This window comes from Neofelis nebulosa, chromosome 4, assembly GCF_028018385.1.
Source record: "Neofelis nebulosa isolate mNeoNeb1 chromosome 4, mNeoNeb1.pri, whole genome shotgun sequence".
Lineage (NCBI taxonomy): Eukaryota > Metazoa > Chordata > Mammalia > Carnivora > Felidae > Neofelis > Neofelis nebulosa.
Window position 1 is genome coordinate 23,040,380 of NC_080785.1, and position 23,275 is coordinate 23,063,654.

The 23,275-nt window shown below is 42.4% G+C and overlaps 1 protein-coding gene across 2 annotated transcripts in view; it reads left to right on the plus strand.

Moving 5' to 3' along the window:
- The first annotated feature begins 1,882 nt into the window (after positions 1-1,882).
- The window catches only part of CEP41 (centrosomal protein 41), a 44,752-nt gene continuing 23,359 nt past the window's right edge, over positions 1,883-23,275 (plus strand). Inside the window, exons 1-2 of one of the 2 annotated variants that reach the window (XM_058724261.1) lie at positions 1,883-2,116; positions 15,659-15,722. In XM_058724261.1, the coding sequence (XP_058580244.1) occupies positions 2,084-2,116; positions 15,659-15,722 (97 nt within the window). In that variant the 5' untranslated portion in view covers positions 1,883-2,083. Of the gene's footprint in view, positions 2,117-2,286; positions 2,568-15,658; positions 15,723-23,275 lie in introns of those variants that run through there. The other variant, XM_058724260.1, reaches the window with a different exon arrangement.

The following is a 23,275-nucleotide window of genomic DNA, read 5'->3' on the forward strand; positions in this document are numbered from 1 at the left end:
CCTGTCTCCCTCTCTCTGCTGCTCCCCGGCTTGCATTTTCTCACCTCTCTTTAAAAAATGAAGAACATTAAAAAAAATTCTTCTTTAGCTACAAAACCCTAAAGCCTCACCCTAAACACCGGCATCTCTGATGGCTGGACCCAAGACCCCACATTCTACACTCTCTCTGCAGGCTTAATAAGGCAGCCCAAATTGGACAACCAAAATGAGTCCCGAGGCAAATAAACCTGATATTCCCATACCCTCTGGGAAAAAAGGAAGATGACCAGAAAAGTGAGCCCAAACACCGAAGAACGGAAGGTGAGCTTCCAACTCCAAAAAGGCTGTTCTGTTCTTTTGATTTACTGACCTCCACTGCTCTTTAACTTGATTAATGCGTTATCACTCATCTGTTCAGTCCCCCAAGTTGGAAAAATTATAGCTATCCTTGATGCCTTCCCATCCTTTGCACTCATTACTTCCCACATGTATAATAGCTGTTCGTTTGACCTACAAAGGCCTTTAAAACTCTTTTCCTCTCTTTCTTACCGCCTTTTAGTTTCGTTCCTTACCATCACTCTCTTTTCTTTCTTCTCTTTATCCTACGCATAATCCCCATCATCACCGCACCTCCACACGGCACTGGCAAACATTCATTCTAAGTAGCAAGGTGTCCAGAAGCCTCTGCATACTGAGATATCCTCCCCACTGTCCCCTTCCCATTTTTTTTTTTTTTTTTTTTTTTTTTTTGCAGCCTCTAAACTCTTCCTTATTCTAGTGGAGAAGTGAGAAACTGGGGATTTTAGAGGGGTTAAAAGACTGGAGAACGCTAGGAAAGTTCAGACAAACTCAGGAGGCAGGAAGGGGCAAGAGACAGCTGTGGCCAGCTTAAGATCCTGGAGGTCAAGCAGCCATAAGTGACTACACGATTTAAGGTGTGGCCTTGAGGGTGCAACGCTGAAGTGTCTGAGAGGACAAGGGCACGTGAGGCCATGTTGCTGAATGGGTCGTCTGCACAGACCCTGAAGGAGCTCAGCTGCATGCTATTATGCACAAGCAGAGACAGCCAGTGAACATGAGCAGTTCAGAGTAACCTTTCTCCATTCCTGGAAAAACAACTTCGAGCAAAGGACAAAGGGTTACTGTGTTGTTCTCCCATGTAAAAGTAAATAGTAATTTTGATGGATTTGGTGGGACATTTTGGAGCCAAAGTCAAACTGTGTGTGTGATTGTTTTGTAAAGGTGGCTGGGACTTAATTTTCAGATCTGGAATAAGAACAGGTGGCAGCTGATGGCAGGAGTCACAATGGTTTCCATGACAACGGGATTGGTTCTTAGTCATCCTCCCATCCTCCACAAAACCTACTGGAGCTTTTCTCATAAGGTGCTTATTAAATATTTGTTAAGCGAATGATGAATCACAGAATGGTGTGCGCGCTTTGCAATTAAAGCTGCCATTCTCTAGCTAGCTAAAGCGCTTTTAAGGCAACAATAATTACTGTATTGACGCATGATCTTTCGCATGATTTGCACATTAACCTAACCTGAAAATAAGAAACTACAGATTCTCCAATTCCTGAGGAACAGCGCTGTCTCATATCTTTTCCCTATTGTACAAGTAGCCCAGATGTTTGCTTAAGATGGCCTTAGGAGGGGAGAGTGCCCGTGCCATGTCTGTGCTTGCACATTAGCTCCTTGTTTCCCCCCAAAGCCCCCTTAATCAATTCCTGCTCTGGGGCCCCTCCCCTCCCCCCCCCCTCCCCCGGGCTCCGCATAGCCGCTCACGCGCAGGCGCCAGCCTGCCCCTCCCCCCACGCCCCTCTTCCCGCTCTCAGGCAGCAGCCTGCCGGGCCTTGCCCAGAGCACAAAAGGCCTCTGCAGCCGGCGTCCCCCCGTTGCCCCTGGCAACCACTGAGCGGCGTCTCGCTTCCCCCTTGACCCTGGAAAGAGAGAGTAAACAGAGCCTCCATTGGCTAGCCGGGGCAGGGAAGCCAATCGGAGTAGAGGTTGTAAGGAGGCGGCCGAGAGAGGTGGTCGGGGTAGGAAGTTAGGGTTAGAGGCTCCCGGCGAGGCTAGAATCCCGGCGTGGTCGGTTGGAGCAGATATGTCTGTCCGGAGGCACATTGGGAATCCCGAGGTGAGGGTCAGGTCTCGATCGCAGAGCCGGAGGGGGCGGGCGCACCGGAAAAGGCTCCACGTGGGCCGGGAAGAGCAGCTAGCGACTTCCGTCGGCCGGAAGGCGGGAGGCGGCCGCCGTGAGGAGGGGTCTGGAGAGCGGAGGGAGGCGGGGCGGGCCTGGGGGATTGCGAGCCAAGTCCGGCATCAGGTGGTGAGAGACCACCCTCCCGAACGTTCGCTGTACCCCGCCATTTGTCGCCCAGAGAAGCGAAGTGCCCGAAGACACAGCCCCTTCCCTCAAAGGGCTTACAGTCTAGGTGTGGCAGTTCCACAGTATAACGAACATGCACATGAACGCCCTGAACCCTAAAAGGAGCAAAATCGAAAGGAGCCATCGTTTCTGATTCTGGGGATACAGGATGAGCAGGAACAAGCAGATCAAGCCATGTGTAAAGGAAGCAAACTATGACGTTAGTTTACCCTCTTCCCGATGGGACCTTTTACTTTCTTGTCTGTTTCACCCCTAGTACCCTGCTGCATTTGTGCGCATTTAATTTCAACAAATGTTTATGGGACTCGTACACCGCCGTAGGTGCTAGAAATACAGAGAGTAAGACAAGGCATTTGTCCTTTAGTAAGTGCAGCCTAGTGAGGGAGACTTGTAAACAGGATGTGAGTACAGTGTGGTTTGGGAACAAGTTCAAAGAGCGCAGAGGAAAGATTGGACTCACTTACGGAAGTGAGAGAAGGTCCTGGAGGTGGTATGAAATGGCAAGGTGATGAGCCAGGTGAGGGAGCGTCCCAGATAGAATAGCATAAGCAAAGATGAGGAGGTGTGACACGGGGGGAGTGGACAGTTCCCTGTAGAGAAGCAGGAGTAAATTCTGGAAGGGTCCCCTGTGCCTCGTTAAAGTTACTTGGCCTTTATACGGAACAGGAGTCGCAATTCATTCCATTTCGCGGTGGATATCTATGAGCTAGGTTGAGAAAGTTGTGAGGCTAAGTTTGGGCTCTGCAGGAGAATGCCAGGATCGAATGTGATCTCTACCACGGAGGCGAGGGAGGTAGGTGTGGAGACCGGCAGTTTGCCACATATTTATCTTGCTTGCTGGTCTGAACTTGAGAAACCTTTGAGAAGTTGTAAGTAACTGAGCGATGTGGTCAGATTTGCATTTTAGGCCGATGGCTATAGCTGCTTTGTGGAGAAAGGATTTGAGGAGGCCAGGAATGGAGACAGGCAGATTAGATAGGTGGTATTTATGATACAGACTTAAAGTAAGGCCATCGAACTAGGGACAGAAATGAAAAATATTTAGGGAATTAAGTCGTTAAGACTTCATGATTAGCTTTGAGAAATGAGAGTGGAATGGATGACTTAGTTTCCCAGCTGGGGCTACCCATCGGTGCTGACACCCTTGATGAGATTAGAGGAGTGTAGGGGAGAGAAGCACGGATGCCCTGTGTGGTCATACATTTGTGTCCTAGAGGAAGAGGTCCAATTTCCTTGTTTCAGTGGAGCACAATTTCCAGTAGTTTCTTGAAAAAGAGTGCATGCGGAATAAATATTTTTTATTTCTGTCTAAAATGTTACGCATGTCTGAAAATGTTGTTATTCTGCCGTCACATTTATCTGCCTGCAAGTTTGGTTGAGTATAGAATTCTTGGTGGGAGACCATCAGCGTTTTGAAAACATTACGTTGTGGTCTTCTAGCATCCAGCGTTGGCTGTGGAGAAGTCCAAAGCCACGTGTTCCTTTGTATGTGACTTGATTTTTCCTTTCTGGAAGCTTGTAGAATCTTCTCTGTGTTTCCAGTGTTATGTCTCACAAAGCTATGCCTTGCTATGGGTCTCTTTTCACTCATTTTGGTGGGAACCAGAAATTCATGTCTATTCTGTAAAATTTTGTTGAATTATTTTGTTGTTGACTTCTTCCCACTTTCTCCATTCTCTCTTGCTTGAATTCATTATTCTCATGTTGCTTCTGTAAGACTGATTCTCTAATTTGCTTAAGTTTTATTTCCTGTTTTCCACTTCTTGGTCTTTTTCCTCTTTTGGAGATTGTTTATTTCACTTTATCTTGTAATCCTTCTATTTAATTTCTGCCATCATGTTTTTAATTCTTAAGAGCTCTGTTTTGGACCCTGATGTGTCCTTATAAAATACTTTATTGTGGGGTGCCTGGGTGGCTCAGTCGGTTTAGCATCCAACTCTTGATTTTGGCTCAGGTCACGATCTCGCGGTTTGTGGGTTCAAGCCCCGTGTTGGACTCTTCGCTGTCAGTGCAGAGCCTGCTTTAGATCCTCTGTCTCCCTAGCTCTCTGTCCCTCCCCTGCTCCCTGGTCGTTCATGCATGTGCGTGTGCTCTCTCTCTCTCACTCTCAAAAATAAACACTAAAAAAAAAAAAAAGTAATAAAATCTGAAAAAAAAAAAAACCTTTTCATTTTGAAATAACTATAGGTTCACAGGAAGTTGCAAAAACAGTACAGTCCCATGTATTTTACCCGCTTTGCCCCACTGATTATATTTTATGTAAGTATAGTATAATATCAAAGCCATGAAATTGACAGTTATATAATACATGTATAGTTCTAGGCTAGGCTGTTTTTTCACTCGTGTAGATTTAATCAAGATTTGCACAGGTTTATATTTGTAATCAAAATACAGAACTATTCTATCACCACAGGTATCTCCCTCGTTCTATCCCTTCCTGGTCCCATCCACTTTCCTCCTCCTCATCCTAACCGCTGGCAATCACGAATGTGTTCTCCATTTCTGTAATTTTGTTATTTGAGAATGTTACATAAGTGGGATCACATGATATGTGACCTTTTGAGATTGGCTTTTTTTCACTCAGACTAATGTCCTTGAGACACATCCAAGTTGTTGCTTATGGCAATAGTTTGTTCCTTTTTGTTGCTGGTTAGGATTCTGGGGCATGGATGTATAACAGTTTGTTTACCCATTCACTTATTGTAGGATATTTTGCTTGTTTTCAGTTTGAGGCTATTATAAATAAAGAGACGAACTTTTGGGTACAGCTGTTTGTATGGATGTTCATTTTCATTTCTCTGGGATAGAGGCCTGGGAGTGTAGTTGCTGGGTTGTATGTGAGCATATATGAGTTTTTTAGAAACTATGTTCCAGAGTGACTGTACCATTTTACATTCTCCTCACCAGTGTATGAGAGGTTCAGTTTTTGCACATTCTTGGCGACATCTGGTATTGTCGATATTTTTTATTTTAGTTGTTTTAATAGGTGCACTGTGACATCTCATAGTGGTCTCAATTTGCATTTCCCCAATGGATACTGAGGTTGAACATCTTACATTTTTCTCACGTGCTTATTTCCCATTTATATATCTTCTTCAACAAAATATCTGTTTTTGTCTTTTGCCTGATTTCTAATTGGATTTTTTTTTACTGTTGTTTTGTTTGTGTGTTTGTTTTTTTAGTTACTGTGTAAATGTTGATTATTGCCAAAGCAGTAATCATTACGGTTACATTTTCTTTCTTACCACTTTTTGTTTTTCCTGGAGTTTCTATCTGCCTTTATTTTATTCTGTACTATTTATAAAGTTTTGTAAATATGTAGGAAAATTTTCCTACATCACTATTTATAATTTTTTTCCAGTTATCTTTGCCAAAACTTTTGCTCTGGATTTGTGTCTGTGTGTGTGCGCACACACTTGTGTGTGTAAAGAGAGAGGATTTTATTTTGTGGTTTTGTTTTACCCAAATGTTGTAACATTTGATATATGGCTTTTTGACTTGCTTTTTGCACTTAACAATAAGTCTTGGGGATCTTTCCATGTCAGACAAATACAGCCCAACTTAATTATTTTCTTTTAACGCTTACGTGAGTACTTGGTATGGTTGTAGAGCTAAAGTTTTTAAAATTTTTTTAATTTGTCAAGTTTTAATTTTTTAGTAACAGCATTATGAGATATATATAATTCACCTATTTAAAGTATACAATTCAGTGGTTTTAATATATTCACAGAGTTGTGCAATCATCATTGATCAGAACATTTTCATTTCACCAAAAAGAAATCCTGTAACCTTTCACTATCACTCCCCAATTTTCCCATTGTCTTCCCCATCCAGTCTTGACAATCACTAATCTACTCTGTGTAGATCTGCCTATTGTCTACATTTCATATAAATGGAGTCATGCAAAATGTCTTTTGTGACTGGTTTCTTTCACTTAGCATAATGTTTTAAAGGTTCATCCATGTTATATCATGTATTAGTACTTCATTCCTTTTTATTACTGGATAATAGTCTTTGCATAGACATACTCCTTTTATTCTTTTTGATAGACATTTGGGTTGTTTTTACTTTGGAGCTATTATGAATGATGTTACTATGAATATTCAGGTACAAGTTTTTGTGTGGATATATGTTTTCATTTCTCTAATGATAGTTTTTTGAACTATTTTTTTTCCCTGCATAGTGTATTTCCTCCCTATTGCAATTTTTCTTTTTGGTTTGTTGGAGATGTTTGTACTAGTCAACTCAGGCCACCATAACAAAATGTCACAGACTGGGTTGCTTAAACAACAGAAACTTATTTGTGGCAGTTTTGGAGTGCTGGGAAGTTCAGGATCAAGGTGCTGGCCAGTTTAGTTTCTGGTGAGAGGTCTTTCCTGCCTTGTAGATGACTGCCTTCTCACTGTGTTCACTAGATTTCTTTCTGTGTGCCCTGTGCAGAGGGGAGAGAGCTCTTTTGGTGTCTTTGTTTATAAGGACACTAATCCTATTACACTTGTGCCCCACCCTTATGACCTCATTTAACCTTAATTACCTCCAAAGGCCCCGCCTCCAAATACAGTTACATTGGGGATTAGGGCTTCAATATAACCCCCAAACATAAATTAATAATTTAGAATTAAAAGAAGCCTGAGAACACTGCGATGAATTTGGGGGTGTGGGGGAGACACAATTCACTTCATAGCAATGTTCTCAGGCTTCTTTAATTTAATACATAATTTAATAAATAATCCTAAATTATGAATTTATGGTTTGAGAAGGAAACTTAAACAGGTGATTTGAATCTGTATATTTGAGAGGGACTTGCTGATGGTGAGCCTAACTACAGGAAGATCTCACTGGGCCATGATTTGGGGAACTATCCTCCCAAATCTGTAGGTTCAGCTCTTTCCTCTTGGGCTGGTTATTTTGCTCAGAGAATTCCTCTAGTCTCCTGAAAATAAAAGCCTAACTGAATTCCTGGAGGAATTAGAGCTAGGAGCTAAATTTCAACATTAGTATGCATCATTCACTTAATGCCCCTATTTTCAGTAATGATATCTCTGCCTTTCTCTGTCTGGATACCTCCCAGTCCAGAAACTCTTTTCAGGGAATAAATCTATAGAGATCTGCCATGGTGGAGGAGGGGAGGTCACTCAGGGGCACACAGGGGACAGGGATTTGGAGATCCAGTTGTTTTTCAATCAGCCTTCAAATAATCTTCCTTATTTCAGCCCCTCCTTTTACTCCCCACTTCTGGAGGTGCCTGGAGCTGTCACTTCCTAAGCCTTTTAAGAATTGTTCTTGGCCTTCCCTTTGATTTTCTTGAATCAGTCAAGTCATTTTCCTTTGTTGATCTGCTTTCTAGACTTCAAAAATCTATTGCTGTACCTTCTCCCACTCTCTCTGGTTTTTTGAGCTTTATGTCCTTAAAATAGAAGACAAAATTGAGGTTTTGGAAGGAAGTGAAATTAAAGGCCTGTGTTCAATATGCTATCTTCATCCAGTAGATCATGATCTGTAATTATTTTATTTGTAATCTGTAATTATTTATTTGTTTATTTCTGGCATACTTACAAGAACATAAACTTGTATGCATCGTCGCACTGCCTGGCATGCAAATAAACATTTGTTGAATGAGTACGTGAATATATGGCTGAGCTGGGAGGAGAAGTCAGGCTACAGTTCCTTATTTGGATATCAGAAGCATACAAATGGAATTCAACCTAAGTGTTTGGCCCACAGAGAAGCTATAGATTGAGAAGATGGAATCCTGGCCAACATGGTGCTTCAATGGCTGCCAGAAATGATCTATGTGTCATTGGAGAATCAGGGGAGAGAGGTATCACTGAAGCCAAGGGAGTGGAAACTGAAGAAGGTGGGGCTGTATAGCAGTGTCAAATGGTACAGAAAGGTCAAGTGAGTTAAAGAATGAACAGGAGCCATTTTTCAGCAATTAGGGGATCTCTGATGTTGGCCAGCTGCCATAGGAACCATAGTAGAATAGTGGGGACGGTAGCCATGTTGCAATGCAAATCAAATAGAGGAGTAAAGTGCAGATACCCAGTGTAGAGGTCCCCCCCCCCCCGCCCCACCCAAGTTGCTTAGCTAGAAAGGAAGCGGGGAGGGGAGGGTGTTCCAATTATATATCGGAATATATGTTCCGATTATAGATTGATTCCTCATGAATCACCCCGTGTTTAGTGGCTTAAAATAATAGTCATTTTATTATGATCTCTTATGGTCCTGGAGGCTGACCAGGCTCGACTAGGCACTTCTCATTTGGGATCTCTTGTGGTTTTTCAGGCAGACAGAAGCTAGGGCTAGAGCTAACTTGAAGGCTTCTTCAAGGCCAGTGATACAGTCTGTTGGCTAGGCCCTCAGTTGGGGCTGTCAGCCATACTACCTACACATGGCCTTTTCCGTGTGGCTTGGCCTTTCTCACAACATGGTAGCTGGATTCCAAGAACAAATGTCCCAGGACAGGTAGGTGGAAGCTGTATTGCCTTTTAGGATCTAGCCTCAGAAGTCATAAGGCAACACTTCCATCACACTCACTAGCCCATCCAGATTCCAGTGGGGCTGGGGATGGAGACTTTGGCCCCACCCCACCATGGGAGGAGTCTCAACATCACAGTGTAAGTGAGGTGGGAAATTCTGTTGCAAACATCTTGAGAAGTACAGTCAGCCATAGGTAGTAGCTGCTGGCAAAGTAGGGGCTGCTGCATATGCATACAGGGTCCAGGTTAGTGTTTGAGATCAGTAGAATTGGGCCAGATCCAAACTCCCATTTAAAAAAAAAAAAGTTCTTTAAAAGACCTATGTTAAGTGCGAGATTGCCTTAAATGAGGCTCTTTTCAAGATTGAATTCATTTCCTTCATTTGATGGACCTCCTGTCTATACAAAGGAGATAAATAGGGAAATTCTGAACAAAATGTACAACGGCATTTTTCAAAATCCTTTAAAGGGAAATCTTATTACATACGTTGCCATTGAAATACAACCAACCTTGTGAGTTCCATTTTGAGAGAGGTGGGAAGTCAGAAAAGCTCATTCGTGTTTGAATGATTTGAGATTCGGACAGTGCCGCTCGTTTTCTAGTGATTTTCCTTCAGAACAATCCCATTGTTGATTCTCATACTTCTCCCTTCCTCTCCAACATCCATGGATTCATAAACTGTGTGTTAGTAATCTGCCAAAATACTCTTACAATTATGTGGCTCACAGCTCAGTATTTTTGGTACCTTCCATTGTCTTCAGGGCCTACTCCAGGCCCTTCGTCTACATTCAGGGTTCTCTACTTGGAGCCTGCCTATCCATGGTCCCACCAGACAGCACAGGATTTCATATACCCCTGGTTCTTAACCCTTTTTAGGTCACAAATCTCTTTGCAAATTTGGTGAAAACGAGGACCCCCCTTCCCCATAAAAATGCACACACACACACAAAATTTTGCGTAGTTTCACAGGACTCATGGACTATCAAAAATCCATCAGAGGATCTGATTTTCAGAACCCTGGAATGAGTGTGGAAGAGTGGAGGCTCTGGAGCCAGACGACCCAGTTTCGATCCAGGTTCCATCCTTCTCACCTGTTGAGTAACCTCGAGAGGTCACTCCACTTTGTGCCCGTTTTCCTACTATGTATGATGAAGATAATGCTGGTATCTACTTCACAGGCTGTTGTGAGGATTAAATGAGATAATGTAGGTAAAATGCTTAGTCGAGTGCCTGACAACATGGTTGAATGTTCAATAAATGTTAGCATCGGCTGCCTTCATTACGGTTGTTGTACCTTCTTTCGCAAATCGAAAACATGCTGTTCTTTACACTTGCTTTTAAAGTGGCTTTGCTATTAGAATTGCCTCCACTCAGAATGCTCTTTCCACCTGTTTCCTCTCTCATCGTATCCATAGAAGTTCAACCCTTGAGACACAGCTCCAGTGCCATTTCTCCTGCAAAGTCTCCCACATCCCCCAGCCGTGTGTGAGTGCTCCCTTTGCCTCAGACTCCCAGGGCCGTCGTGTGGTGCTGACACGCATGCTGTGTGTTGCTCAGCTGTGAGAACCATCTCCATCCGTTAGGCAGTCCTGACTGCTCTTGCTGGTGCGAGGCCTCACAGCAGGTGCAGAGATCTGGAAGGTAGAGCCATGTCCCAAGTGCCGGAAGCAAGGAGTAATCATGATTAGTACAAAGAGCCGTGACAGTCCAGGTAGGGAATAGATGTCCATCTGACTGGGACCTTCAGAGGAGTCTTCTTGGAAGACATGTTTGTGCTGGGTCTTGAAAGCAGAGTGGAAGTGAAGTAGCTGGGGAGGCATGGCCACACGGGGAGGACATTATCTTTGGTCCTTTCTAGAGATGTAAGCCCTCAAAGAGTCTTTGACATTTTTGATTGCTCTCCAAGAGCCCTGATCATGTCACAAACATGAACTTTCTTAGCTTCCTCCCTCCTCCCGAGGAACTTCATTGTGATCGCCTATCTGGTATCTTTATCTTGAATACATAGCCAGTATCCAGAGCTGAGCCTTCTGCCTGGGCTCCGGGCCTCATCCTCTGCCCCTCCCTCATTTCCATACCTTCTTGCTCCATTTCCAACTTCTATTATCTAGCCTCTAAACATCCTCAAATCTCTCCTTTCTTCCAGAACAAAACAAATCAACAAGAAAAACTTATCCCTTAGCAACTCTCAAGGGGGAAGAAAAAGGCCATCTGGCTACTACCCTGTGTTTTCCTCCCTCCCCATCTCATACAACCTGCTGTTTTGCTTCTGCTTCTGTCAACTTACTGTAACCTCTTCCACCAGGGCCGTCAACAACATTCTGGTTTGTTCAATCCAAATTTACTTTGTTACTCTCTTACTTGGCCTTCATGCTTGCTCACTTGTTCATGTTTGACCTCTTGTTCGCGGACTCGACGGCATTGAGCACTGTTGACCACTCCCTTCTTCCTGAAACTCTTCTTTAATTTTCATGACCCACTTTCTTCTGGCCCCTCGTGAGTCTCAAACATGGTGCTTTTCTCTACCAGCCCTTAAGTGCTGGGCTGTTTCATCTCAAACGGTCCCTGATGGTGATTTTGTCCATTCCTATGGCTTCCCCTGCTGCCTTCATGCTGACAATCACCAAACCTTCTTTCTGCAACCCCAGATCTCCTGATCTCCAGACCCAAAGAGCCAGCTCGCCATTTCCGTCTTGGATAACCCACAGATTATGTCACACTGAACATGCCTCAACATGAGAAACCTCATGTTTTTCAACGTGTGCTTCCTCCTTAATTCCCTTTTTTGGAGGATGGTAACACTGTCCTCACCCTCTTATACCAGTCAGTTTTCAATCTTACTGATTTTACATCTTGAGGCTGTCTCCCCTTCCTCATCTCTACTGCCACTTTCTTAGCATCATAGATCTTCTTAGCACACCTACCTCTTAATTGATCTTTGTGCCCCCATCCTTGACTATGATCCTATTAGCTCTCCAGAATGCTGCCAGAATGAGCTTTCTAAAATGGAAACATAATCCCATCACTTCTTCTTACTTTCTTCAGTAACTCCCCAATCGTCTACACTAAGGTTTCTCAACTTTAGCACTATTGACATTTTGGGCCAGCTAATTCTTTGCTGTGGGGGACTGTCATTGTAGGGTGTTTCGCAGCATCTCTGGCTTCTACTCACTGGATACCGGTAGCCTCCCCGCCACAGCCACCACCCACCTAAAAGGTGTTCAGACATTGACTGTTGTCCCCGGGAGCAGGGGGGCAGCAAAATTGCCCATTTAAGGATAGTCATCTACAGGGAAAAAAATCCAGGTTCCTTAGCATGGGTGGATACAAGGCCCTTTATGAACGCCACCCACCCCCCCACCCGCTTCTTCAGTCTCATCTGACCCCATGTTGCCCCCTATGCTCCAGGTCTACCAGTTGCCAGAAACCCTACCTTCCACCTACCACTCCTTTAGCTTGACTCATTTTCTTAGCCCTCAGATTTCAGCCTGGAAGTCATGGCTCAGGACACAGTTCTTGACTCTTTTGGTCACTTGTCTTTGTTCACTTGTCTTTCTGCCCAGCACCACTGAGAGCTGGAGGGCTCTGTGTGCTTAGCATGGCGGCTCACTCCTAGTAGACACCCAGTAAATGTCTGCTGAAGGGTTGGTGCTCAATAAGGCTTTGTTGAATGAATGAATGAGTGAATGAATGAATAGTCCTTCTTGAAAGAACTTTTCTCAGCTCTTTCATTTTCCACTATTCCATCCTGTTTATATAATTGAAAAAAAAAAAAAAAAAAAGCCAGTTGGTCAGTAGGTCAAGAAACAGTCACCCCCAAAACAAGAATTTTAAGGAAAAAAGTATGAAAGTTCCATAAAGTCTGTGATGGTCTCCTTAGAGTTTTGCGTTGTGGTTGGCACTCGAAAGCCAGGAACGAGAAGTTGGACCAAATTGGGAAAATGGAAAAGAGACACTACATTTTTCTACTGCAGCATATGGATTTCTCATTAGTCTATGTAAGGGAAAACCGGGGGCGGGAGGGGCCCAGCGACTGCAGCTGTCCACACTCCCCCCCCCCATCATTCTGCTGCCACCACACCTGGTCCCCAGAGACACCCTCACTTCTTAGCTATGTTGGCTTAGGTATGGACAAATCCTCTTGGTTCAGCAGAGACTAGCCTGGAGTTTTTCAAAAGACACTTTGCTAGGAAACTAGCAGAAAACAAAACAAAACAAAAGTAAAAACAGGAAATAGCATATAGAAATTATAAAAATACAGAGTACAGAAAAAAATGAAAACAAAATCCCTTAGCCTAAGATAACTGAATTCTACTATTAGCTTTTCTTGACTCAATTTACCAGACACGTTTTCCCTGGTTTTTGGGTTTTGTTTTGTTTTGTTTTGTTTTTTGATGTTTCGTTTTGTTTTGCTATGATATTGTCTTCTTCTGGGATATCTTGCCCTAAAGTTCCCCCTTTTAGTCTTTAAATATTTCCCTTCTCTCGCTTAAGAATCTTCTCCGTCTTCATCTAGGAATTCCAGAGTTGGAATTGGTGTTAGAGTCAGTTTGTCTTAAAGACAGTAGATTACTGGTCAGATGGAAACGGGGGCTCTCCAGGCTTTCTCTAAGGATGAAAAAGCTTTGGGGTTCCACACACACATCTGAGGCCCAATGCTAAGCATTCAGGACAAAGGTTTTACTTCCCTAGAGTGAAATGAAAACCAGAGACAATGTCATGAGTTTTTTTTAATAACAATAAAAGACCATTCTTGGCAAAATTAGAAGTTGATAATTCTCTGTGGGTGCCCCCAGTTCTTAGAAATTCTTCCTAGTCTCTGAAATCCAAAACTCTGGCCAACAGGACATGCTGTAGTTAACTGTGTTTTCAAGAGCATATGATGGGGGTTTTAAATTTTAGTTCTCCACCTGATTTTTTTTTTTCTTTGGTCGATAAAGCACACAACTCCTAATCTTGGGATCATGAGTTCAAGCCCCACACTGGGTGTAGAGATTACTTAAAAAAAATAAATACATAAAAATAATCTCAAGAAATAAGAATAAAGTTTGGTGTTCCCTTCCAAGGAACCAGGTAGTTACTATAATATACTTTGCATTCTAGATATTCATTTGTTGACTGCATCTCAATAAATGTGCCTACCACGTACTAGGTCCTGGGTGTACACAGATACGAGTACGTCTTTGTCCCTGCCTCCAAGGGCATATAGAGAAGGGTGGGGTGTGAACAATGGTACAGGGTACTCTGGGAGCCTGGGAGAGGAAATGCCCAAGGACAAGTCGAGGAAAGGCATTCTAGGCAGACATTTGCTAAGCCTGAGGATCTGAGGGAGTGCAGCACATTAAGGGAGCACTCGGGCAACACTAACATGGAGTCAGGTGTGAGAGTGGCAGAAGATGAAGCCAGAAACGTATTGAACAGTTTTAATTTCATATTCCACAGCTACCCGTGACTGAACATACGATTTTCATACTTGTAGACCAGGAAAAAGCCTGAGCGAGAAAGCTAGATCTTTTTTTTTTTTTTTTTTTTTTTTTATGTCTATTTATTTATTTTGAGAGAGAGCGAGCAAGCGAGCAGGGGAGGTGCAGAGAGAGGGAGAGGGAGAGAATCCCAAGCAGGCTCCATGCTGTCAGCACAGAGCCTGATGTGGGGCCCGAACCCACAATCTGCGAGATCATGACCTGAGCGAAACCAAGAGTCAGATGCTTTACCTAACTGAGCCACCCAGGCGTCCCAAGAAATCTAGATCTTGAAATGTCGATTCACTAGCCTTCCCTCACTTGGATGGCTCTCGCAAATGCCAGTGAAACTTAATATGGGTAAAGGTCTTGTGCTTGGATTTAGAGGTCCCTCCCAGAGTACAGGACAAGGGAGACCTGACCTAGGCATTCTCTGATGACCACAAACTTACCCTGGGCCCATGATGGGCCTCAGTGGCCCCGAGAGCAGATGCCATCGCGATGCCATCGGTGGAGTGTCAGACTCCAGGCAAGCAGCAGGGGAGGACTGCCAAACAGGGTCCCGGCCCAGTAGCATCTGGGGGCCGTGCTCAGGTCTGGGTCCAAAAGCTACTTTTTAGGGGAGATGTGGAGAAAATCTAAAGGGTGTCCAGAGGAGATGGCCTCATCATACCAAGAGTAAAACTAAAAAAGAAGGACCAGAGAGCTGCCTTTAAGTTATTTGAACAGATCTCTGGAGGCGGGGGTGGAGGGTGTCTCGTTCAGGGTTGTGACAGTGGACTGGGTGGAACTAAAGGGAGACTAGTTTGGGCTCAATGTCAGAAATAATTTTTACGAGGTTTTTTTTTTTTTTTCTTCCTAATTATATAGTGCCGTGAGATTATTTTGACAAAAAATGAAAATATTTTGACGGAAACAAGATAACCATTCTCACCTATGGAAATGCTGTGGCGAAGAGTCCTAGATTGAATGGACAGTTGGACCTCTAGGGCTCTTTCCTTCTTTAAATTTGATAAAATTTGGGGTGCCTGGGTGGCTCAGTCGGTTAAGCATCCGACTCTTGGTTCGGCTTAGGTCACAATCTCACAGTTCATGAGTTCGAGCCCCACATTGGGCTCTGGGCTGCCAGTGCGGACTCTACTTGGGATTCTCTCTCTCTCTCTCTCTCTCTCTCTCTCTCTGCCCCTCCTGTTTCTCTCTCTCTCAAAATAAATAAATAAATGTTTAAAAAATCATTAAATTTGATGAAATTTTATCACCTGTTCTGTTTTTTAAGTATCTCTTTCCCACCTTTGTCACCCTTATTTTTACACTAACCTGATTAATTTGTGAATTTTCTTATTTTTTAGTATCTAACCAAAAGAATACCACAAAACCCAAGGTATCAGCATATCAAGTCAAGACTGGATACTGGTGAGTAAATACTAGAAAATTACAACTTTTTTTAAAAATCCGATAATTATTGATAAGAAGCAGGCTGTTACGCCCGATATCAGTCAAAGCGCAAAGCTTCTCATTGTCCTGCCCCATGTCCTTCTGGGCTCAGAATTTCTCTTTAAAACCTTTTTTTCCCCCCCAGATCATCAGTAAAAATTTCCACTTACAGACCTTAGCTTATGATAAATTGAGAAACTGATAAAAAACGTTGTTCGATAAGTTAACAAGGCTGAAGCTAAATACCAGGGGGTCGGCCTCTGCTTTGGAACAACTTAAGTATATTCCTTCAAGCTAGGAGTGGGAGATAATATTTGTGAGCATGTGTTCAATTCCGTAGTCGCTGAGCGCCGACCACACGCAAAGTTATGGACTGTGGGACATAGATGAGTGTGACTCGTGACTTTTGCAATCAGAGAGCTTAGATTCAAGTGCAGGCAGACAGACTTGAGTGAGTCACTAGAATACCGGGCAAAATTCAATTAGTGCTTCAGGTAAAATGAAATGAAGAGTCGCATCGCTGCTTATTTCCATGCTCTTAACATTTTTCAGTGCCACGATGCAGACCACTGCTTAGGTCCCTAGTGGATTTGCAGTCTTGTGAGATTTTGGTTTCTTAATTGTTTCGTTTTCCAATCCTTTAACGTCTGCTATGGACAATCCGTTCTAGTAAGATGGTTTTGCTGGTGGATTGGGGCACCACATGGCTTGGGCAGTGCTGAATTTGCCATCAGTAACCTGAGGACAACTGAGGAAATACGGATGAGCTACCGACTGGGTTTAAAGCTCATTCATTTTGTCTTTCCCTTTCACCAGTCTCCTTCAAAATTACTGTCTTCCATTATGCAGGTTTCCCCATATAAAATAGACTTTCAGTTGAATGTTCTAAATGAACCACATTTGCAGATACTATTTCTTGGGACCTTTCTTTCAAACATTTCCAGGCTGTACAGATACTTATCCTTGCAAATATCCTGTTTGACAGGAGGTAGAAACTTTTAGCTCCATTTTTGAGGAGGAGGAAATTGAGGCACGGAGATGATGTGATTTGCTTGAAATTGAGGCACGGAGATGATGTGATTTGCTTGATGTTCAATACAGGAGACAGAACTAGGATTGGAATGCAGGGTGAGGAAGTCGATGGCACACCAGGGGATCTGGTGTGAAGTCCTGGCCGCTGTCCCTTAGGCCAGCTGTCCCCCCTCCCCCCCCCCCCCCCAGCCTCATTCCTTCTACCACGAATGCCTTCAACTCCTCCGTGTCTTCCTGTCTCCCCTTTAACTGCAGCTGTGACCCACCCTTCTGGAATAAGCTATTCTGTGAAGGACGCCATATTTTTTCTGAGGAGTCCAAACAATATTTCAAAGACAGCTATAAAGGAATGCATTTCTTTTGGACCCTTCTTAAAATTAAAAGTGTTAAGACCTGAGGTTTACCTCAGATACACAGATTTGTCTGTATCTTCGGGTTTTTTTCTCCTGGAAATTGACAGAAATGAAAACCCATTTCTTTCCCTTCAACTCCCCAAGTCATAACCAAAATTTGACCTAATAGTACCTGATAGTAATTTCAATTTTTTTTGAAACTGAGAGACTCAAGTCTGCTTTTTATAATACATAGTAATTGCCTGTGTCCTTTCATATCGTCGGGTTTTTAAACTAGTGTTTTTGCTAATTAAACCTTTTATTTTGAAGCAATTATGGATTCAGATGGAATTTTAAGAAATAATACAGAGATTCCATGTACGCTTAACCCAGTTTCCCATAGTAACATCTTAACGGAAACTATCCTGCAGTATCACAACCCTGATACTGACATTGATACATACAAGTCTAGATACCGAGCATTTCCTTCACCAGGAGGGTCCCTCTTGTTGCCCTTTTAAAGGCATCACCACCCACTTTCTACCCTCAGTCCCTCCTTAACCCCTGATAACCACAGATCTGTTCTCCATTTCTATAGTTTTTGTCATTTCACAAATGCCGTATATATGGAATCATACAATATGCAGCTTTTTTTGTTTAATTGGCTTTGCACGCAGCGTAATTCTCTGGAGATTCATTCCGGTTGCTGCATTTATTGGTTGATACCTTTTTATTACTGAGTGGTATTCCCTGGTATGGATGTGCCACAGTTTAACCATTTATCTGTTGAGGGACATCTGGACTGTTTCCAGCTTTTTGACTGTTACAAATAAGGGTGCTATAAACATTCATGTCTTGATTTTTTTGGTGAATTTAAGTCTTCGTTTCTCTGGGATAAATGCCCACAGGCGCAACTCGTGGGTCGGATGATAGTTGCGTTTGCAGGTCTCTAAGAAACTGCCAAACCGTTTTCCAGGTTTTCCAGAATAGCTACCCCGTTTTACATTCCTACCAGCGATGACTGAATGCTGCAGTTTCTCCACATCCTCACCAGCATTTGGTGGTGTTGCCATTTTTAATTTTAGCCATTCTGACAGACGAGCAGCGGTGTCTCATTGCAGTTTTGATTTGCATTTGCCATCTGTGTGTCTTCTTCGGTGAAATATCTGTTCATGTCTTTTGCCTGTGTTCTGATTGGATTGTTTGCTTTTTAACTTGAGTGTTGAATATTCCTCGTGTATTCTAGCGACCAGGCCTTTTGTTGGATGGATGGCACACATTTTATTCCAGTCTGTAGTTTGTCTTTCCATTCTCCTTACAGGGCCTTCTGACGGGTAGAAGTTTGTAATTGTGGCGAAGTCCAGTTTATCAGTGTCTCCTGTTTTGCATCCTGCTTTTGCTGTCAAATCGAAGAACTCTTTACCGAGACCGGATCCCAGAGATTTTTCTATCCTGCTTTTTTCCTAAAAGTTTTATAGTTTTAGGTTTTACGGTTAAGTCCATGATTCACCTTGAGGTAATTTCTACATAAGATGTGCAACTTAGATAAGGATTAACTTTTTGCTTATGGATGGATGTCCAGGTGCTCTAGCACCATTTGTTAAAAGGCTGCCTTTCCTCCATTGAGTTGTATGTTCACCTTTATCAGAAGCCAGCTTGGCCTATTTACGCGGATCTATTTTGGGGTTCTTTATTCTGTGCCATTGACCTATGTGTCTGTCCCTCTGCCAGTATCTCAGTCTTGGTTACTGTAGCCCTATGGTAAATTTGATGCTTAAAATTGGTTAGACCGATTACCCCCACGTTATTTTTCTTTACAAATCATTTTAGCTATTCTAATTCCTTTGCCTCCCCGTGTACATGTTAGAATAATCTCATCTACATGTACAAAAAAGCATTGCTCTGACTTTGATAGGAGTTGCGTTAAACCTGTATATCAATTTAGGATGAATGGACACCCTTGCTATGTTGAGTCTGCCAACCCATTACTAGGGGACGGTTGGTCCCCCCACTTCTCTGAGATCTCATTTTCCACCGTTTCGGTTACCCAGAGTCATCCGCGGTCCGGAAGCAGGTGTTCCTCTTCCTGACGTATCTCAGAAGGTCAATAGTAGTTTCATGCCACGTCGCAGCCCCTGTGTCATTCACCTCGCTTCTTCTCATCATGCATTGTATTATCTCACGTCGTCACAAGAAGAAGGGTGGAAGATATTTCTTTTTGTTTCTTTTATTTTTGAGAGAGAGAGAGGGAGAGAGAGAGAGGACAAGTTGGGGAGAGGAAGAGAGATGGGGAGACACAGAATCTGAAGCAGGCTCCAGGCTCCGAGCTGTCAGCGCAGAGCCCGACGGGGGGCTCAAACTCGCAAACTTGAGATCATGACCTGAGCCGAAGTGGGGCACGTAACCGACTGAGCCACCCAGGCGCCCAAGGATGTAAGATATTTTGAGAAACAGAGAGAGACCATTTTCACATAACTTCTATCATAGTATGTATTATAATCGTTCTCTTTTATTATTAGTTATTGTTGTTAAATTCTTACTGTGCCTAATTTATAAATTAAACTTTATAATAGGTATGTATGTATAGAAAAACATAGTGTATATATAGGGCTCAGTACCTATATATGGTTCCTGGTGTCCACTGAAGGGAGGGGTCTTGGAACATATCCCCTGAGGATAAAGGGGGACTATTATATGTCTCTCCATTTATTTAGATCTTCTTTGGTTTCTTTCATCAATACTGTAGTTTTCAGCATAAGGGTCCTGTGCAGGTTTTGTTAGATTTACACCTAAGTATTCATTTTTTTTTTTTTTTGAGCAGTTGTAAATGGTATTGTATTTCTAATTTTGGTGTTACTGTGTTCATTGCTAACATACAGAAATACAGCTAATTTTTGTATGTTTCTCTTGAATCCTGGGACTTTGCTAAATTCACTTATTAAGTACAAAAGGAGTTTTGTTTGTTTGTTTGGGGTCTTTTGGTAGATTCCTTGGGCTTTCCTATGTAGATGATGATGTCATCTACAAAAAAAGAATAGTTTTATTTCTCCTTGCCAGTCTGTACGTGTCTTTTATTTCCTGTTATTGCTTGCTTTATTTATTTATTTATTGATTGATTGATTGATTGATTGATTGCACTGGCTAGGACTTCCAGAATTATGTCAAATAAGAATGTTAAGAGTGAACATCCTTGTCTTTTTCCTGATCTCAGGGGGAAAGCATTCAGTCTTTCATCATCAGGTACAGTGTGAGCCATGTATTTGTCTGAGGAAGTTTCCTCCTGTTCCTATTTTTGTGAGAATTTTCCATCATGTATGATTTGAATTTCAGCAAATGGTTTCACTGCATCAATTGATAGAATCATATGATTTTGTCTTTAGCTTGTTAATAGGATGGATTACCTTGATTTGCAAATATTGTACTATTGCTGCATCTGTGGACTAAACCTCACTTAGGGTGTATAATTCTTGTTACATATTGCTCAGTTCTCTTTATCATTTTGTTAAAGATTTTTGTGTCTATATTAATGAGGTACATTAGTTTGTAATTCTATTGGGGGGGGGGACTGTCTTTGCCTAGTTTTTTATTTTTCTATTTTTTTTTTAACGTTTATTTATTTTTGAGAGAGAGAGAGAGTGAGAGAGTGCGAGAAGGGGAGGGGCAGAGAGAGAGGGAGACACAGAATCCAGAAACAGGCTCTAGGCTCTGAGCTGTCATCACAGAGCCCAACGCAGGGCTCGAACTCCTGGACCGTGACATCATTACCTGAGCCAAAGTGGGACACTTAACCGACTAAGCCACCCAAGCTCTCCTGTCTTTGTCTAGTGTTAGTAGCATCATAAACATCAGCATAACATCAGCATCATAAAATGTTGGGAAGTATTTCCACTTGTTCTGTGTTCTGGAAGAGATTGTGTATTATGAATTACACGCTTTAAAAGGGTGGCCTTTTATTGTATGTACATGGCACCTCAATTTAAGGAAATAACATACCCATTAGGAAAAAGATTGAATCGAAAACAAAACAAAACCTTGGAGTTAATTTTTACAGTTGGTTAATTGGTGTTCATCCTTTCTTAAGCATTTGGTAGAATTCTCTAGTAAAACCATCTGAACCAGGAGATTTCTGACAGTTTTTAAATTTTGAATTCAATTTATTTCATAGTTACGGAGAATATTCAAATTACTTGTTTCCTATTGAGTGAGTTGTGCTAGTTTGTGTTTTTTGAGAAATTAGTACATTTCATCCGAATTTTCATATTTACGTGAGCAGGACTGTTTGTCCTCTGCACTTATTATCCTGCTGATTCTTGAAGTGCCGGCCCCCGTTTTGTTCCTGATACTGCTAATTTGCATCTGCCCCCTTTTTTCTTTGCTATACATTTGTCCATTTTACTGATCCTTTCAAAGAACAAACTCTTGGTTTCATCAGTTTTCCCTATTTTTTCTATTTCCAATTCCATTGATTTTCGCTCTCATATTTATTATTCTGTCCTGCTTTGCGTTTCTAGATTCTTCTGTTTCTAGATTCTTGAGGTGGGAGCTTAACTTATTGACTTAAGACTTTTCCTCTTTTTTTTAATACACATAGTTCGTGCTATGAATTTCTCAGCACTGCTTTAGCCGTGTCACGCAAATTTTGATATGTTGTATTTTTATTATCATTCAGTTCAGTGTACCTTTTCATTTCCTTTGAGACTTCCTTTTTTGATTCATGGATTATTTAGAAGTGTGTTGTTTCATTTACAAGTGTTTGGAGATTTTCTTGTTATTTTGATTTCCAGTTTGATTCCATTGTGGTTGGAGGACACGCTCTGTATGTTTTGATTTTTTTTTTAACGCATCCTTGTCCATTTTATTACTCAAGATATGGTCTGTCTTGGTGTATATCCCATAGGCACTTGAAAAAAAATGTATATACCCATACTTTTGCTTTCTGTATTCTTTCTTCTTTCCTGAAATTCCCAGGTTCCTTCTTTTACTTTTGCTTTCCGATTAGAGAACTTTCTTTAGCTATTCTTTAGGGCAAGTCTTTCGGTGACACACTCTCTTAGTTTTCCTTCATCAGCCCAATGTCTTGGTTCCCTTTCATTCCTGAAGGAAAGTATTTTCTCTGGGTGTGGGAGCCTAGGTCGACAATTCCTTTCCTTCAGCACTTGGAAAATATTGTGCCGCTTCCTTCTGGCTGCCATGATTTCTGATGAGAAATCTGCTGTCATTTGAACTGTTTTTCTTATATAGGTAAAGATACCCATTTTTTCTCTTGCTGCTTTCACGATTCTTTTTTCTTTGGTTTTCAAAAGTTTGATTATGATGTATCGTGGTGTGGGCTTCTTTGGGTTATTCTGTTTGGCATTCACTTGGCTCCTAGGTACATCTATAGGTTTACGTCTCTTGTCAGATCTGAGGAGCCTTCAGCCATTGTATCTTTGAGCACTCTTCCAGCCCCACCTTCTTGATCCTCTTTCCGTGCTTTGATGGCACCACATCATAGCCCAGCAAGGATGGAAATCAAGGCTCCCCACTTGACCTTTGCTGCCAGGTGAGGGTGGTGTTTGGCTGGAGTAAAAGCAGTTACTGTCTGACAGTTTTCCGGCTTGCTGGGCTGCCCCTTTCCCAGTCCTTTGGGCGGGGACAGCAGGCTTTGATGGGGATTCTTTTTTTCTTGTCTGTCCATTGGTGCTTCTGGATTGCTGGCTTCTTTAGCTCTAAGTCTAAGATATATGAGGCAAGCAGACAGACAGCCAGGCAAACAGACAAAACAAAAAGCTAAGTAACTCAACCATTATGCCATTCTTGGGTCCCGAGGTCTCTAGCCAGTCTGCCTTCCTCTTTCCAACCTATCAGTCCTCTCTTATATTTTATACATAATGTCCAGGGTTTGGGGTTTTTTTTTTTTTTTTTATTCAATCTTTTTTATAATTGATACGTTCTTTTCTTTTTTTTTTTAACTTTTTTTTAGAGCAGGGGAAGGGCAGAGGGAGCGGGAGAAAGAGAATCTGAAGCGGGCTCCACCCTGAGTGCAGAGCCTGACCCGGGGCTCCCTCTCACAACCGGGAGATCATGACCTGAGCTGAAATCAAAAGTCAGATGCTTAACCGACTGAGGCACCCAGGCGCACTGATATGTTATTTTCTTAAATTGAAGTATAATTTACATACCATAAAA